Raw genomic sequence first — 16,149 nt, 5'->3', positions numbered from 1 at the left:
CTCTCTCTTGATTCCAAAAATTGTTCTTATTTATTTATTTACATCTTGATTCTGTTTTAAATTTACTCCTCAAAGAAAAAAAAAGATTTTTTGTTTTTGAGAACAAAAAATTTATCAAATATGTTTTGTTATTTTTTTGGTTTGGGGAACAAAAGAATAGAATCAATTGTTCCCGAAAGCATTACCAAACAGAGTCTTAGCGATTGAATTACATATTAAATCAAAGTGGAGGGATTATTTATCTCATTTTCTCGTGTTTGTGATAAGAACCTTGGCACGCTCGTGTCGGACGATTGGCCGCCATTTCCGATGAAGATTCCTCATTTGCGCATCAGGCGTCGGATACCAACACACAGACAATGGGGAAAAAAGAAAGAAAGAAAGAACGAAAACGACAAAATGGAGCGACTCCTAGACGGGCCTCGACAAGGGCCCGTTAGTTATAAGCCCCGGCCCGCCCAATCCGCACAGGCGCCGCGTCGTAGGCCCGATTCCGGGCTCCGGCCCGGGCCCGCCCACCGAGCTCGGACGGCTTCTCCATGTCGAAGCTAGCTAGTAACTTCTCTCTCTCTCTCTCTTCGCTGGGGGCGAGGAAGAAGGGGAAGAAGCGATGCTAAGAAGAGCTCCGCACTTCCCACCAATGGCGTCCACCGCGCTCCGCCTCTCTCTGGTCCCCGCCCTCAGCTTCTCTTCTTCCCCTCCTCCTCCTCCTCCTTCACAGTCTCGCTGCATCTCCACTCCTCCTCCGCATCATCTCCTCCCTCCTCCTCTCGGCGGCCGGAAGCTGCGGCCGGTCCGGCCGGCGTCGCCCCATCCCCGCCTCCGACTCGCAGGTAAAGCGCGCGGAAGCGCTCCCCGGCGAAGCCCCCGCGGTTTTTCTTATTTATTTGGTTTTTCTGTTATTCCGAAGTGGAGCGGTGTGGGAAGAGCGAAAATGGAAATGAGCGGGCGAATCGGGGCGCGAAGGATTTCCGGGAAAAGAACGAGTTTTGACGATTTGATGGAGTCCGGTCGAGCGCAAAAGATCATACCCATGATTGGTTTCTTAACGACGACTACTCTTTCGCAGTTACGAAACGTATTTGAAGTCGTTGCGTTGCGTTGCGTTCCGTTGCGTTCGTCCTTCTAGTGAAGTAAAATAGCCGTTGATCTTTGAGGAGCGGGTGGGACTTAGGGTGTGTTTGAATTGGCGGTGAGGCAGTGGGAGGCTGTAAAACGTGGTAAGCTACTGTCGTTGTTGCTCTGGTGCGACGGCTCATCGGATAAGGAGAGTCCGACCACTGTTTTCAGTGAAAAGAATTGTCCTTTCTCTGTAGTTTTTCTGTCTCCTCGGGATCTGATGTCAGTTGAAGACTCGAAGTAGCGAGGGGATAGATTAGTCGTACGCCGGATGGTATTCGACGGCTCGAGATGTGATCCCAGCCGGTGGGAAAGGGGTAGACAAAGGGCTTAGTAGTGGTTGTTGTCATTGTGTCGCGTGCGGATCTCATTCGCTTACTGCATTTTTGAACTTCCGAATACTTGTTGATGTATTTTGCTTAGATTTGTCGATTGTATATCAGAATTTTTTAAGATAAGTGCTTTCAGCTGGTGTTCGAAACAAATATACAGGGCCTTATGAAGTAGTCTGCCGTGCGCCTGAATGTACTGAATATGAGAAGTATTTTTGTAGGTATTTCGGCTTCATTTAGTTCTCAGTCAAGTTCTGGCAATGGGAGGGAATTACTAGTGCAGCACTTGCTTATCAAGGAAAACGACCTCAATCTCCTGCTTGAGCTTCAGCAAAGGATTTCAGCAGGTCCATTTTCAAGCATGAACTTTTCTAAAACTTTCTTTCTTTATTGTTATCTCATACATGCAGAAAGAAAGAAAAAGAGCATGTTTATGTGACATAAAAATGTTCCGTAGTTTCATTGGTTGAATCACAATCATGTTGCGAACCAATTGGACGGAGATAATACGCTGCAAGCCTGATGCTATGTCATTGCTGTTGATTCTTATTGTTCCAGGAGAGGATCTGAGTGACCTTGCAGTTGAACACTCAATTTGTCCATCAAAAGAACAGGGTGGAATGCTAGGGTGGGTGACAATGGGGCAGATGGTATGCTGAAGTTTTTATCCTTGATGGGTTTTAGGAATATGTTCTGTTCATTACAGGGTATCTATTCTGGCTTTCTCAACCTATTAAATAACGAGAACTTGTACTTTCAAGAAAAAGAAATTGACTAATCGTTTTGCACACATTACAAGAAACTAAATGTGAAAAAATAACTTCTCTACATTTTCAAAACACATTGATTATAGCTTTACCATTACTCTGGGGCAACTTCTTAATGTATCCCTGTAAGAAGCAAATAAGTTGTCAACTATTTGTTTGATCTAATTCTTAATGGTTTTTATGTAAATATGGCATTCGCACTGGATTTGATGGATATGAGCAGCGATCATCCCAAAGTTGCAGCATTCTTGTGCTGCTCTATGAGGAGACATGTTCTATAGTGATTTTAAAAGATATCAAAGAAGTGACCGAGTTGAAAGCATCTCTTGCCCTTTCCTTATTTGATTGAAATATCTTCAATATGGCGCTGCAGGTGCCAGAATTTGAGGAGGCAGCTTTTAGTGCGCCTATGAACAAAGTTGTAAAATGCAAGACTAAATTTGGATGGCATTTATTGCAAGTTCTTTCAGAGAGGTGGCCTGGACTTCTCTCTCAATTACCTTTTTTATTAATTAAGGTGGGAGGCTCAGGATTATTTCTGATTCAGTTGTGATTTCTGCAAATAGGGAAGGGTCAGTTCTTCAAGACATACAGCCTGATGAGCTTCATGCCAAAATGCAAGACCCCAATTTCCTTGAAGAAGCTCAACTCGTTGATGTTAGAGAGCCTGAGGAAGTGTATGTTCTCATCTTCTAATAGCTTTTAGTAACGTTGACAAAATTATCAGCTCGTCTTTTTGAGTGGATAAATGACTGGTGTGTTGATAAAGTTGGGCTATTGATGGTTGGAAGTAAAAGAAAAAAACAATACAGGAAAAGAAGGTGAACTTATTCAGTGGATGGTGAAGCAACCAATTTGGAGTAGATGCTGTGAGATAGCATATAGGGTTTCAAACTTCTGTAATTCAGGCAATCGGTGATCTTAAATTTATTGTCGGCTTTCAGAATTTCCTTTCAAAAATTACATTCTCCCCACATCACAATTGCCATTAACCTGGCGTGCCAAAGCAGAGACATGAATAATCATGCTCTCCAAGTTGAAAGTCATTCTCTGCTGTTACCCTTCTCGAATTTTTTCTCTTGATTTACACGTTCAACTGTCGTTGTTCAGTTTTTCTTGCACTTGTGAACTTTTCTGCTCATTTTAGTCCTCAATATTATTTCATTTTCTTTTAACCCCTTGCTTGTAAGTGATTGGTCACTCATTGGTGGCAGGGCCAAGGCTTCTTTGCCTGGTTTTCAAGTTCTTCCACTTCGTCAGTTTGGCAGTTGGGGACCAGAAATTACTACAAAGTTAGATACTGAGAAGGATACTTATGTGATGGTCAGTTCAATCTTTGCTTCTGCCAACTGTTAGTATTGTGTACTCCAGTGAAGATGCTAACAGTGTAGTAATTAGAGTAATGGTGTCTCATTTATTTTTTAAAATATATTATGAATCCTTGTCCTTCTGTGACTAGTGTACTAGTGTATATAGATTTACCGACTGGCTAGTGATGAGGCAATAGCCTCTCATATGGTTGGAGATGTTCATTTGTGTGTATTCAGTTGCTAGTTTATATAGATTTACTCTTTCAAAATTCTTCAGCCAGGTCAATCTGTTCTGTAAGATCTTCCTGCTCTTGCTCCTCCTCAACACCCCCCCAATATTGAATGGTTAATCTCAGAGGGAAAAGTCATCAAAAATTTTCTCTTTTGCTAATCTGCTTGATAACAAAATCAATCTTGTTAATTGTCTAGGTTAGTTTTACTTTGTAAAAGCATACTAGCCTTTTCTGGTAAATTGAATAGTGTTTGAAATTATTCACTTTAATTTAGGGCCCAATTGATTTTCTTGCTTCACTATGTGTTTGTATAGCTGGATGTCATGTAATGCCTCCACTTTTAGAAATTTGAACTGCCCTATCCTTGTGTTAAGATGTTCTAATAATGCAGTGTCACCATGGAATGCGATCGTTACAAGTTGCCAAGTGGTTGCAGGCACAGGTAAAACTTAAAATCCGTTCCCTCCAATGTTTATTTACTTTTATATATGCGTGTGTGTATGGCGTGTGATGTAGAAAGCTATATTGAGCCGTACGAATTTGTGGTGCCTGTCCAGCATAGCATTGAGTCGAGGAAAAAATTAAAGTTATTCTCATTATTTCGATCTCAAAAATTTTCAGGGTTTTAAGAGAGTATTCAACTTGTCTGGGGGAATTCATGAATATGCTGTCAAGGCTGATCCGTCAATCCCAACTTACTGAAATTGCCGTCAGTGGAATTTTGTAGCGCCTAGACCGGGTTTTCTGAGGTTTCTCCATCTTCCTTTTCAGCTGTGGTACCGTTCTCTTGTCTGAGATTTGGCCATCACAATGTTCTGCTAGTTTGTTCGGGCAAAAACTTTGGTATCTTCAGCCGCAGCAATATACCCTCTTTTGGCCTTCCGTGTAGAATCTCTTATATGCCAAGGCGGCTCGAAAAGCTATACGGTTTTTACTATACGAATTTGATGTAAGATTTTCCTCTTTTTGTTTGGACTGGTGTATATTGAGGCTCTTCTCAGGTATTTTATTCGAATGAGACATGCAGTGGAGGTAATGACGTGAAGTTCTATCCAGCATATTGCGCATGAGTCAATTGGTCATATTTGAAAGCTAGAACCATATCTACATATGACGCATAAGGAAACAGGAAGCATTCCTGTTTTACCAATGTTGGGGTAAAACCAGGGAACATTTTCGTTTTCGATTTATCAAAGAAAAGGAAAGAGAGAGAGAGAAACGTGATGAGGCCAACGGTCTGTAACAGGAACAAAAAAAACCGTTTACTTTTCCCGCGGAATCCTCGGTCCAAAACAAGAGTCGGTCCCTTCCCTAAAAACTTCAAAACCGAACATCCCCAATTTGGAGAGGGTCCTTTCTATCACACAACACGTCCGTACATTGCACGTCCATCTTCCCTCCTCAACATTCCAAGCTGTCTCCTATCTTGTCTCTCCTTTCTCTCTCTCTCTCTCTCTCTCTCTCCTCCCTCCTCTCTCCTCTCCATCTCTCCCTCTCCTTCTCTCTGGTACATGTTTCTCCATTTCAGGATAGCCCTCCTCTTCACCCCTCCACGCCCAACCAACTCCACCACCACCACTTCCTCCTCCTCCTCCCCACAATTGCTCCGCCGCTACCGCCACCATGGGCAATTGTTGCTTCCGCGGTGGCCCTGCCAATCCCCTGAGCACCAAGGCCTTGTCCATGGCCGCTAGCCGGAACAACCATTCTCCGGATGGTGCTGCCCCAGCAGGGAACCCCACCGCCCCAACTAAGAGCCCTACCCCATCATCGACCCCGCCCGGGTCCGCCTCCAAGCCCTCCAAGCCGAGCCCCATTGGCCCGGTACTTGGCCGCCCCATGGAGGAGGTCAAGTCAATGTACACGATCGGGAAGGAACTCGGCCGGGGGCAGTTTGGGGTCACCCACCTCTGCACCCACAAGCAGACTGGCCAGCAGTTCGCCTGCAAGACGATCGCCAAGCGAAAGCTGGTGAACAAGGAAGACATTGAGGACGTCAGGAGGGAGGTCCAGATCATGTACCATCTGACCGGCCAGCCCAATATCGTGGAGCTCAAGGGTGCCTACGAGGACAAGCACTCGGTGCATCTGGTGATGGAGCTGTGTGCCGGGGGAGAGCTGTTCGACCGGATCATCTCCAAAGGGCATTACACGGAGCGGGCCGCGGCCTCATTGCTCAGGACGATCGTCCAGATCCTGCACACGTGCCATTCCATGGGGGTCATACACAGGGACCTCAAGCCCGAGAACTTTCTTCTGCTCAACAAGGACGAGAACTCGCCGCTCAAGGCCACTGATTTCGGGCTGTCCGTTTTCTTCAAGCAAGGTCAATACTTAATTCCTCGTTTATGAATCTCTTAAATATGACTGTTTCGAGGATTTTGTTTTGCATAGCTGATAATGTCTGCCAGGCTTTGAATTTGGATCTCAATTAAGTTTCAGAGCACAAACTTCCTGCTGATGCATTACATAAATGCAAGTGAGTTGACCGACAAGACGAGTTCCGATCATGAAAAATGATAGAACAAAATGCCTGTCTCTTTGTTGTTTTTCATAATCAAATAGACCATCATGAGATAAGAAATTTCCAAAATAGACTATCTTTGAGTTTCATCACAACGATCGTGAAAACTGGACGAGAGTACGCGACATCATAAAGCTTGCAAGTCTTGATCTAATCAATAAGAGTTCATAATGTTCGTTTAGTTCCATCTGCAAATCAGTAGTGATGGTTCTACTCCATCCACAGGAGACGTGTTCAAGGAAATCGTCGGTAGCGCATATTATATTGCGCCAGAGGTTTTGAAGAGGAGATACGGACCAGAGGCTGACATTTGGAGTATCGGGGTCATGCTATATATTCTCCTCTCTGGAGTTCCTCCCTTCTGGGCAGGTTCTGCCTTTCTCTCGAGCAACGTCGCTTTCTTTAAGTACGTTTCCAGATGAATGCTTGGAAATAGATCTTGCTTTGAGTCTAAAATATGATAATGCTGGTCAACAGAGTCCGAAAACGGGATTTTCAATGCGATCCTACGTGGTCAACTCGACTTTACGAGCGATCCATGGCCCTCGATTTCGCCAGTAGCAAAGGACCTTGTGAGGAAGATGTTGAATTCTGACCCCAAGCAGAGGCTGACTGCCTTCCAAGTTCTCAGTAAGTATTTGCCCAATGAAGTTTCCATTCAAACGTCCAGAGCATTTCCTAACATACCATCCTTCTCGTTCTTATATCATCAGGTCATCCTTGGATTAAGGAGGATGGAGAAGCACCAGATACACCTCTTGACAATGCAGTTTTGAGTAGGCTCAAACAGTTCAGAGCCATGAACAAGTTCAAGAAAGCTGCTCTTCGGGTATCCCATCTTCACCATTGCCAAATGAAGCTAGTACACCTAAGTCTAGATTATTGTACTATGCATATAAGCTTTATTACAAACCACAGGCTGAATCTTCATGACAGCACATCTTTCACATGTATGTAGTGCAAAATGATATGATTGTAAGCCACTTTCGAATGGCCATTGAAGTTCAAGTTTTCTCTTGAAATGTCAAGGTCATCGCCGGTTGTCTGTCAGAGGAGGAGATAATGGGGTTGAAGGAGATGTTCAAAGGCATGGACACTGATAACAGTGGCACAATCACACTTGAGGAGCTGAAGCAAGGGCTTTCAAAGCAAGGGACAAGGCTATCGGAGTATGAAGTCAAACAGCTTATGGAAGCGGTAAGTGTTTTGTTTACTTATCGAGGAAATAATCAGCCAAGCAGGTTGATTTTTTTCTTTGAGATGCTACAGAAGTATTTCTTGAGATTGTTTTTTAATACTGCCACTCCTAAACTTTTTTCTTGCTCCTTCAAACATTTGGGAACGACGAATAGGCCGATGCTGATGGTAATGGGACAATAGACTACGATGAGTTCATCGCCGCAACTATGCACATGAACCGGATGGACAGAGAGGAGCATCTCTACACTGCTTTTCAGTACTTCGATAAAGATAACAGCGGGTATTGTTTCGGTTACCATCATCAGTTGCACCTTTTAGTCGGAATCTTTTATTCACGATTAGCCCTCTCATATCTGTACATAGAAATCAATGTTACCTGTGGCCGTAGTTATCTTGTGAGCTATGCAAATCAGTTTCTCATAACTATCTGATTATTTTCAGGTTCATTACAACTGAAGAACTAGAGCAAGCTCTTCGAGACTTCGGCATGCATGACGGAAGGGACATCAAGGAAATTCTCTCTGAAGTTGACGCCGACAATGTGAGTAACATAAAGAAGTCATTTATGCAGCATTAGGGTAGAAGTCATTTAAATCAGTTTCTCATAACTACTGTCAATGCTTTTTGTCTTGCAGGATGGTCGGATCAACTATGATGAGTTCGTGGCAATGATGAGAAAAGGAAATCCGGACCCAAACCCGAAGAAGAGGCGCGACGTCTTTGTTTGATCTTGTAAAATGGGTGCTTGGGAAGGGGAAAGCAGGAAACAATTATTCAAGTCGACCGGGCGGGTATCGTCAGTTTTTGGCAACTGTATACCGGCACATAGATATAAGAAATCGATGCTGATAGGTTTGGTGATAGAAGAGCGTTGCACTTGTATATTAGTCTTGAAGTGATGAAATTGAGTGAGATTTGGATGGAGAGAACGATGGAGACGACGGAGGTTCTCGGTGTTTTATAGAATAGGAAGTTGCTCTGCCTTTGTACTTCTCAACGTCAATTGTAATTAACCTGCACAAACTTCTGTTGTCTATAGATTTCTTTGGAATTACGTTGAATGTTTCTTCTTCTGTTTCATCCCATCTGTTAGATCAGAGACCGGGACGCAAGTAAGAGCATGGGACAGATCTGATGGGTACGACATGCCTCTCGACTCGTTCAGCGTGTCGAAGGCAGGATAGATCCCCAACAAAGGCGGCCGTGTAATCAAATCGAGCCAAGTCGACGTGGATGGACGATATGTCTTTCTCCAATAACAACTCCCATTGCAATAAGAGGTCGTGCAGAAGTATCTTTCGAACGCCTAAAATAAGAAAAATGACAAAAGCAAAGCAAAGAGGACAATTCAAGAAGGCCTTGTCAAGTCATGATCTACGACGTGCTGCGTCGTCGTTAAAAGGTTCAATGTTTCACGTCTCCTGACGAGGATATGCAAGGAATTTCAACTTTCAATGCATTATTTCGACATTGGATTGTGCAATTTGTCGGGTTAAACAATATACCAAATTTATTTTCCCGTCGATCTTATTAATAACCGATACACATTGAACATTGTAATTCGGACATATTTGAATATAGAATGAAAGAACCGATCACTTTCGAAAGATAAGATAAACTAACTTTTTGGTGAGGTTATACGTATGTTGTTCAAAACATTTAGATTCAAATCTTTCGTACCTTGTAGTATTAAATACCTCATACGACCATTTATATGTGTGCTTGTGTCGGATAAACTTCATGTTACCCTTGGTGCATACTGGAACCTAGTATAAAACCTACTTTATTATCAAAATTACATTGAAAAAGATGAAGATAAAACAAAAAGCTCATATGCAAACATAAGTAATTAAGCTTTAGTAATTAAGTATATGCACTGGGCAAGAGTCTAGGGCTAACGAGAGCCGAGAGCGGCACAGATTTTTGCAGTGCTAGACCAAAAGTCTCATCCATGTTTAGCTCGTCGACTCCATTTGGTAGTCCCCATTCAAAGGAGTGCACCAAGGTCCCCAAAATGTACTCAACCATCACCACTCCCATCCTCGCCCCGGCGCAAACCCTTCTTCCGGCCCCGAACGGCATCAGCTCGAAGCTGCCCCCGTGCGCGTCGACCTTCGCGTGCTTCTCCAAGAGGAACCTCTCGGGGACGAACTCGAGAGGGTCCTCCCACACATCGGGGTCTCTCCCGATCGCCCATATGTTCACGCTGAGCCTGGTGTTCCCGGGTATGTAGTACCCATTCACTAGGCACGGCTCGGCTGAGACGCGGGGCAGGTTCAGGGGCGTCGACGGATGCTTCCGGAAGGATTCCTTGCAGATGGCTCGTAGGTACGGGAGTCCTGGAAGGTCGGACTCTCGAAGCCGCCGTTGCCTGCCGATGACTCGATCCATCTCCTCGTGCGCCCGTCGAAAGATGCTGGGGTTCTTCAGCATCTCGGCCAGCGCCCATTCTATCACGCTAGACGAAGTGTCCGTGCCCGCCGTGAACAAATTCTGCTCGAAGGACCAAAGAGAGATTCAATTAACTCGCAAGTACACGAGAACATGTAAAAGTACAACGACCATATTTTCCTCCATCTCTGGTTGGATAACGCTCTCCGAAAATTAGTCATAGAAACTTACCAATAGAAGAGCCTTAACATTGGTCGAATTGAGTGTCTCGCTCCCGGTATTGTTCTCTTGACAATTAGTCATCAAAATGTCGAGGAAATCTGGCTTGCCTTCACGTTCATGAGCCGTGGCCATATGTTCCTCGATCATCCTCGTTAACAAGGCATCGAATTTCTTGTGCAGCCGCTTCATTCCTCCTTCAATCCCTTGCAAATCCATCCAGGCGATCGACGGTACGAAGTCGCCGATGTTGAAGTAGCCTCCGGAGGTCATGAGTTCCACCACCATGTCCTTGAACTCGTTCGACTCGGACCCTTTCGTCACGAACACGCGGCGGCTCAGTATCACTTGGCCGATCATGTTGGCCATGGCATAGGTCAACATCTCCGGCACCACCACCGGCTGGCCCTGCCCACTTGATTCCTGCATCGCTCGGAGCATGTGGCCAAGCTCGGCCGCCCGGACGTCAGTCCACTCGTCGAGGGCCTTGCCACCAAGCATGTGGAGGCTGCTCAGCTTCCTAAGCAACTTCCATCTTGGCCCGTAATCGGCAAAAACCATGTCTTGAGAATTATACGCCATGTGGGTCGCGCCGGCGTTCGGTGGGCGGTTTGAGAAATTCATGTCTAGGGTTTTCAGGAATGCCCGAGCTGCATCCGGGGTCGACGCCACCACCATGTCGCAGGTGCCCATCTTCAGGTACATAACTGGCCCGTACCTTTTGGCCATTTTTGCTAGGGTTACATGGGGCATGGTTCCGAGAAGAGGCAGCGCCCCGATGATCGGCCACCCTCTCGGCCCTGGGGGGAGCTTCCGAGAGCGGTTTCTCAGGAATGAGCCGATGAAAAGCTGCGTGATGATGCAGACCAACGTGGCCGAGACGATCTCGCCGACAAGGAATTCGTTTATAGTCACCATTTTATCAACTGGGTATGGTGTTGCAACTATGGACAATAATGCATGTGTTATATCTGTCTCCTTTGCTAATATTCAATTTATAAGACTTAACTGAAGAAAAAGAAGCTGGAGAATTAGCAAATCATAGTTGCTTTTTCCCCGAAATTCACCGATGACTTTCAAGATCTCTACGTCGCCAGAAGAGAAATTGAGATTTCAATTCTAACACAACGACTTGAGAAATGTCTGTCTTAGTACCTTTGTTTTAGATTCATATCTACACAACTCCAAGCTTACAGGCTGGGACCGGGACTTCCATAAAGGCCGGGGTTCGTTGCGTGATAAAGATCAATCAATCGTAGCAAGCGAAAAAAATCGAACATACACGAGGATCGGCTTGAATTCGAGAGGATTTTTTTCTAAGAAAACAATGATCGGAATTAGTAGACCTCGACTTTATTATATACAACTTCATATGCGTTGAATCCCAAAATAAATGCGAGATTTCGTAATCTCACAAATTCGTCATGTTTCAAACTATTAATTTTTGGCCAACATTATTTCCCTAACCATTTAGATCTGGCTAGCAATCAACTTTATAAGTCATTGCACGCTCAGAGAAACGTACGCATGAGAAACGCACAAATTAAAGTCTCACAATTCTGTTGTCTCTGTAAAGAAAAAAGACTGGTGACTTTTTTTTTTCTTTTTCAGGTAAACTATTGGTAATTCACCGATATTTTTGTGGAATTACCAAATTTTTCTTGATAATTTGCAAATTAGTGACTTTTATTTAAACAACGTATTAACGCTTCAAGTATACCATATTGTATGAAATTAACAACCTAAAATAGAGCAACTTACCAATTTTTGTTAGATTATATTACTCACAAGAAAAACACAATACAAGTTTCATAACATTTTTTTCGATTGCTTGAGTGCCACAACTTATATATGACGTTCACTTAAGTACCATAATTTTTTTCAAATTACTTGGATACTGTATAACTTTTTAATCGATTACTCGGATGTCATAACTTTTTTAAAACAGTCATCATAAATGTTATGCCACGTCTAATTTCTAACACTTGAGTGAACATTTTTTAAAAGTTTTGGCACTTAATTGATCAATTGAAAGTTATGACATGTGAATGTTTTTTAGAAGTTAAAAAAGTCATGATTCTCAAGTGAACGCTATGCGAAAATCATGGTACTTGTGGTATTTTTATCCCTATTACCAATTATATCTTGAATATCAATTATCATTTAAAACACTGCAAATTCTTCTTCTTCTTCTTTTTCTTTTTTTTTTGTATTTTATCGTCAATTTTTATTTGTTTATTTGCTTTGATTAGCAAACCACACCCCCCCCCCACCCCGGGGATAAAAAGCAATCCTTTTTGTTTACTAACTCCAAAACGTGAACCCCTTGGTTGCCCTTTCCAAAGAAAAAAAAGACCGACATAATGATGAGGAAAAGCAATATTGATTTTTTTGCAGCCGGTGGAATGGTAACGTTACGAGAAAAGAGAAAAGAGAATATACACAAAGCCATTAATGACCGTGTATGTAAGTTTTCGTCGATGGTGCATTTTGTTCAATGAAACTTCTCTATTTCATCAAGCTTCATTAATCAACAGGGAAACGCTCATGTCAAGACCTGATCTCATTAGGATTTTGGCCCTGGTTTTCCCTTTAGATAAATCTCATTCCAACGTGGTGATGGATAGGACGTGACAAGGGAATTTCACCATAGAGAAACCACTGTGCACATTTGGCCCCATGTTTGTACAACTCTATCCAATATGGTCCTCAAACTTTAACTTCATCTGGAACTTGGGAAACAACGTTAGCTTGGATTTTTACACACAATGAAAATCTTTGGTCCTAAGCAGTTGTCGCTGCATTATGGTCAGTGCAAATCGAAAATCCACGATGCCAAGGATTTTTAACTTGTCGAGCTTTTTTGGTCGGCAGAGATCGACAAGTCAACTTTTATTTGTAAGAATTGGGAACCAAGAGGTTCAATTGGAAAAAAATCAAGAGGAACATCACACTAGAAAGTTATGAGTTTAGGGATGAAATTGTGCTGTTGTTCCTTTCACCATTTCAAGGAGAAAATCATCCAAAAAGTTTTAAACCCATTTCATTTTTGCTAATTTAGTCATAAAAATCAAATGAGTCAATCCAAATAATAGTAGAGGAAATTGTTGATATGGACAAATTTTAATAATATTTTAATTTCTTTTCAAATTTTTATTTATTTCTTTTCTTATTCTTATTCTTTTCTCTTTTCTTTCTTTATTATTATTATTTTTTTACTGTGGCCGGCGAGACACTCAGCGGCCATGGGTGAGTATTGTTAGTTCTTTAATCCTCCATGGCCAGCCGCTCAAGCTTGAAGCTCGCAACTGCCATGGCTTCGAACATCGCTTCGTGGCCGTTTGAGCTCAAAGCTTGCAGGCACCATGGCCAAATCTGCTCCGAAGGTCGCAGCTATTAGGAGCAAGCAAAACCAACCACTCAAACCAAAAACTGCAGATGTCCATAAAGTTGTGTATTTGACAATGGATGTGGCACGCGGTGGTTACACGTCAATGTACATCTACATGCCGAATTTATCGAATAGCCATCATAGCAAAACGATACTACATCATCGACATGATACCGATACATGCCATTGCATAGAGTATTCCGAATGGATTTGTCTTGTTCACTGTGGACTCTCTGCCAATTGATAGATTAACAATTGTTGCATTGCGCAAGTATACGCCTCTTTCGGCATGTTTGGACCAAAATTGTTGCTTTGGCATAAGCTTATGTCCTTTTCTAGGACACTTCGAGGTTTTGGGATTGATTCTATCGACCGCATTAATCACATTGCACGCACAATTTGTATGCCAGCCAATGAGTTGGCTTGATGATCGATGAATAGATTCGATTGGTTTTATATGCACGGCCTGGCCAGGTTTGTTCAGTTGCGTAGCCGAGCAGAAGCGAATTCGGGTTCGGGCCATGGAGTCGGACTCCCACCCGTTCCTTATCTAAATTATGGAAAAGCTCGCGGACGATATCTTCTTCCATTCCTGGCCGAAGGAAACTACCCACCCGAATTATTCTAATTAAGTATATAAAACTGGTCTGTTCTATGCTGATTTTAGGTGATCTTGGTTGCACTGAACTGTAGCGGATGCTCTCTCTCTCTCTCTCTCTCTCTCTCTCTCTCTCTAGGAGACATACACCGAGAATCCATAACGGAAAAGCGGTTAATTCCGTTGCTCGACAACCTCGGAAAAGCTGGCGCGTAAAAATGGGCCGAGATGTTGTTTTTAGCATGCGTTTTGTCCGTGAGAAAATGCCAACTTTGTCTCTTTCCTGTTCTTGTTGTTCAAGGATAGTTTCTCTTCTATATATCCTGTGTTTATATCCTGTGTTTATGAAGACAGAAGAACCAGAGCTGCTTTTGCTATCTAGACTCTTCTCTCTGTCCCTCTCGGGCTTTTGTCACCATGGAAGCTCGAATGGAGGTAAGGCCAGAGCTGGATCGGACATTCATTAATACGAATTGTTTCATTTGATCATTTAGCTATGACTTGCTCGTCATTGAATCCCAGCGGTTAGCTATGAATGTTTAATTTATTCGACTTGCTTGGTCCAATGGCATCTTTGACTGTTGCTCTCTTTGTTTAATTTTTCACACGTTCCGTGCCGCTGGTATTGTGCTGCTTCTGCTTTCCGGAATTTCTAAGGCAGATTCGTGAGTCAATTGTCCTTCGGCTGAGGGATGTTACAATCCTGACCAGTAGAAATGCGAGGGTTGGCCGTTAGATCTATCCGGGTTTATTTCTGTGAACAAAATTACTGCCATTGGCGGTATTGGATGATTGGCTTGAATTGAAGAGTCCTTGCGACGTTCGAATAATGGCTTAAGAGCTAATTATGTATATCTCAGTGATTTTGCAATTTCTTAATGATAGAGTAGTTTTGTTTTGTTTTGCTCCTGAAGCGGTTTACTGAATCTGTCATGTCAGGCGCGTCAATGTGCTCGATATTAGATTCAATAGGTGACAGTGAAAAGATCATATCAACTCGTAGACATGGCTCTGCATACAATTAATCTCAGTGATGTAATGAGCAAGCATAGGACTTGGCTTGATTGGGTCTTTAGTTCTGGTTAAAAAAGATACGCTTCTGTCAAGGAGCATGCATTAGTTACTTGTGAGAGCGGGACTCAGGGTTGGGGATTTGTGAATGTGCATTCACCGAGGGGGCCTTAACCAATTAATGGACAAGAATGACCAAAACTCGATATGTGAAGACGACCATCGATTGAAACAGCCTTGAAATTTTTTATGTTTGATCGAATATACTGCTATGATCTCCTGAGGATAGACATACTGACTCGATGAACGGTCCTGTTAACAGAACACTGGCTATTTGTCCGTCCCTCAGTTCGGGGGGTGGGATCATAAGGCCCCTGGAACAACTGATTATTCCATGGTGTTCACTCGCGCCCGCGCAAACAGGAAGCAACACAAGAGCGACATCAGCCGCGCAAGCCTTGGGAGCGAGAAAGAGTTGATGGCCACCTGTCATCAGGACGACCCGGTCATGGTAAGACACCATCCAATTCCAAACTATGCAAAACTCTGTTCCCGTTGCTGCTTTTAGCTTACTAACTAGTACTGTATCATCAATGCTCTTCGTGAAAGTGATCTTCATTCAGTGAAAAGGGAACTCCGTCTCGTTTCATGTCTGTTTTCCCTCCAAATGCACACCAACCTTGACAGAAAGGGCGGCGCTTTAACTAGCAATGATTACTTGCAATCTGTTTTCCAGATGACGCATGGAGAAATATTTTTTCGAAGAGAAACAGATGCAATGACATGCTTCTAATATTCCATGTTTACTGCGTGCAGAGGAAAAAGAAGATCCTGACCTACATCAACTGCTGCATAAAGCCATGATTCCCAGTTCGAACCTTTGACCGACACCAGTCTTTAAGAGCTGACCACTCTCTCTTGGAGCGAGTAATCCATGTAAAACATTAGAGAGATTGTGTCCATCTGTAGGGACGCATCGGAGGTTTCCGTAATCTCTGACAGAGTTTTATGTACCTTATTTCATTTAGAAAGGAGTTTTTGTATTACTACAAAA

The 16,149-nt window shown here is 43.1% G+C and overlaps 4 protein-coding genes across 4 annotated transcripts; 3 read left to right on the top strand and 1 right to left on the bottom strand.

Moving 5' to 3' along the window:
- Positions 1-562: 562 nt before the first annotated feature.
- Positions 563-4,783, top strand: LOC104421460 (rhodanese-like/PpiC domain-containing protein 12, chloroplastic). Its single transcript, XM_010033413.3, has 8 exons — positions 563-833; positions 1,673-1,798; positions 2,010-2,101; positions 2,592-2,692; positions 2,785-2,895; positions 3,433-3,541; positions 4,153-4,203; positions 4,383-4,783. Exons 1-8 carry the CDS (start codon positions 611-613, stop codon positions 4,461-4,463), a joined length of 894 nt encoding a protein of 297 aa, XP_010031715.1. The 5' UTR covers positions 563-610; the 3' UTR covers positions 4,464-4,783.
- Positions 4,784-4,929: 146 nt separating this feature from the next.
- LOC104421459 (calcium-dependent protein kinase 34) lies at positions 4,930-8,539 on the top strand. Its single transcript, XM_010033412.3, has 8 exons — positions 4,930-6,087; positions 6,511-6,654; positions 6,763-6,915; positions 6,999-7,114; positions 7,315-7,482; positions 7,638-7,765; positions 7,927-8,026; positions 8,121-8,539. The coding sequence occupies exons 1-8, from the start codon at positions 5,385-5,387 to the stop codon at positions 8,211-8,213; spliced, it is 1,605 nt and encodes a 534-aa protein (XP_010031714.1). The 5' UTR covers positions 4,930-5,384; the 3' UTR covers positions 8,214-8,539.
- An 809-nt stretch (positions 8,540-9,348) lies between these two features.
- On the bottom strand, positions 9,349-11,013 carry LOC104421458 (flavonoid 3',5'-hydroxylase 2). Its single transcript, XM_010033411.2, has 2 exons — positions 10,108-11,013; positions 9,349-9,978 (listed from the first exon to the last, which is right to left on the bottom strand). The coding sequence occupies exons 1-2, from the start codon at positions 11,011-11,013 to the stop codon at positions 9,349-9,351; spliced, it is 1,536 nt and encodes a 511-aa protein (XP_010031713.2).
- Positions 11,014-14,501: 3,488 nt separating this feature from the next.
- Positions 14,502-15,959, top strand: LOC104423469. The gene is made up of 3 exons (XM_010035956.2): positions 14,502-14,519; positions 15,418-15,606; positions 15,912-15,959. Exons 1-3 carry the CDS (start codon positions 14,502-14,504, stop codon positions 15,957-15,959), a joined length of 255 nt encoding a protein of 84 aa, XP_010034258.1.
- Positions 15,960-16,149: the final 190 nt, after the last annotated feature.

The sequence above is a fragment of the Eucalyptus grandis genome, chromosome 10 (genome assembly GCF_016545825.1).
Source record: "Eucalyptus grandis isolate ANBG69807.140 chromosome 10, ASM1654582v1, whole genome shotgun sequence".
NCBI classification, from domain to species: domain Eukaryota; kingdom Viridiplantae; phylum Streptophyta; class Magnoliopsida; order Myrtales; family Myrtaceae; genus Eucalyptus; species Eucalyptus grandis.
The sequence above is the reverse complement of the archived record's forward strand: the minus strand, read 5'-3'. Positions and strand labels throughout refer to the sequence as shown.

Bases quoted from the DNA above. Each gene is read 5' to 3' on its own strand.
- LOC104421458 (XM_010033411.2), bottom strand. From the start codon at position 11,013: ATGGTGACTATAAACGAATTCCTTGTCGGCGAGATCGTCTCGGCCACG. The intron at 9,979-10,107 runs GTAAGTTTCTAT...TCCTTCGAGCAG, and splicing joins ATGTTAAGGCTCTTCTATTG to AATTTGTTCACGGCGGGCAC.
- LOC104423469 (XM_010035956.2), top strand. The intron at 15,607-15,911 runs GTAAGACACCAT...TACTGCGTGCAG, and splicing joins ATCAGGACGACCCGGTCATG to AGGAAAAAGAAGATCCTGAC.
- LOC104421459 (XM_010033412.3), top strand. From the start codon at position 5,385: ATGGGCAATTGTTGCTTCCGCGGTGGCCCTGCCAATCCCCTGAGCACC. The intron at 6,655-6,762 runs GTTCTGCCTTTC...GCTGGTCAACAG, and splicing joins AGTTCCTCCCTTCTGGGCAG to AGTCCGAAAACGGGATTTTC. The intron at 7,115-7,314 runs GTATCCCATCTT...TGAAATGTCAAG, and splicing joins TCAAGAAAGCTGCTCTTCGG to GTCATCGCCGGTTGTCTGTC.
- LOC104421460 (XM_010033413.3), top strand. From the start codon at position 611: ATGCTAAGAAGAGCTCCGCACTTCCCACCAATGGCGTCCACCGCGCTC. The intron at 834-1,672 runs GTAAAGCGCGCG...GTATTTTTGTAG, and splicing joins TCCCCGCCTCCGACTCGCAG to GTATTTCGGCTTCATTTAGT. The intron at 2,102-2,591 runs GTATGCTGAAGT...ATGGCGCTGCAG, and splicing joins GGGTGACAATGGGGCAGATG to GTGCCAGAATTTGAGGAGGC.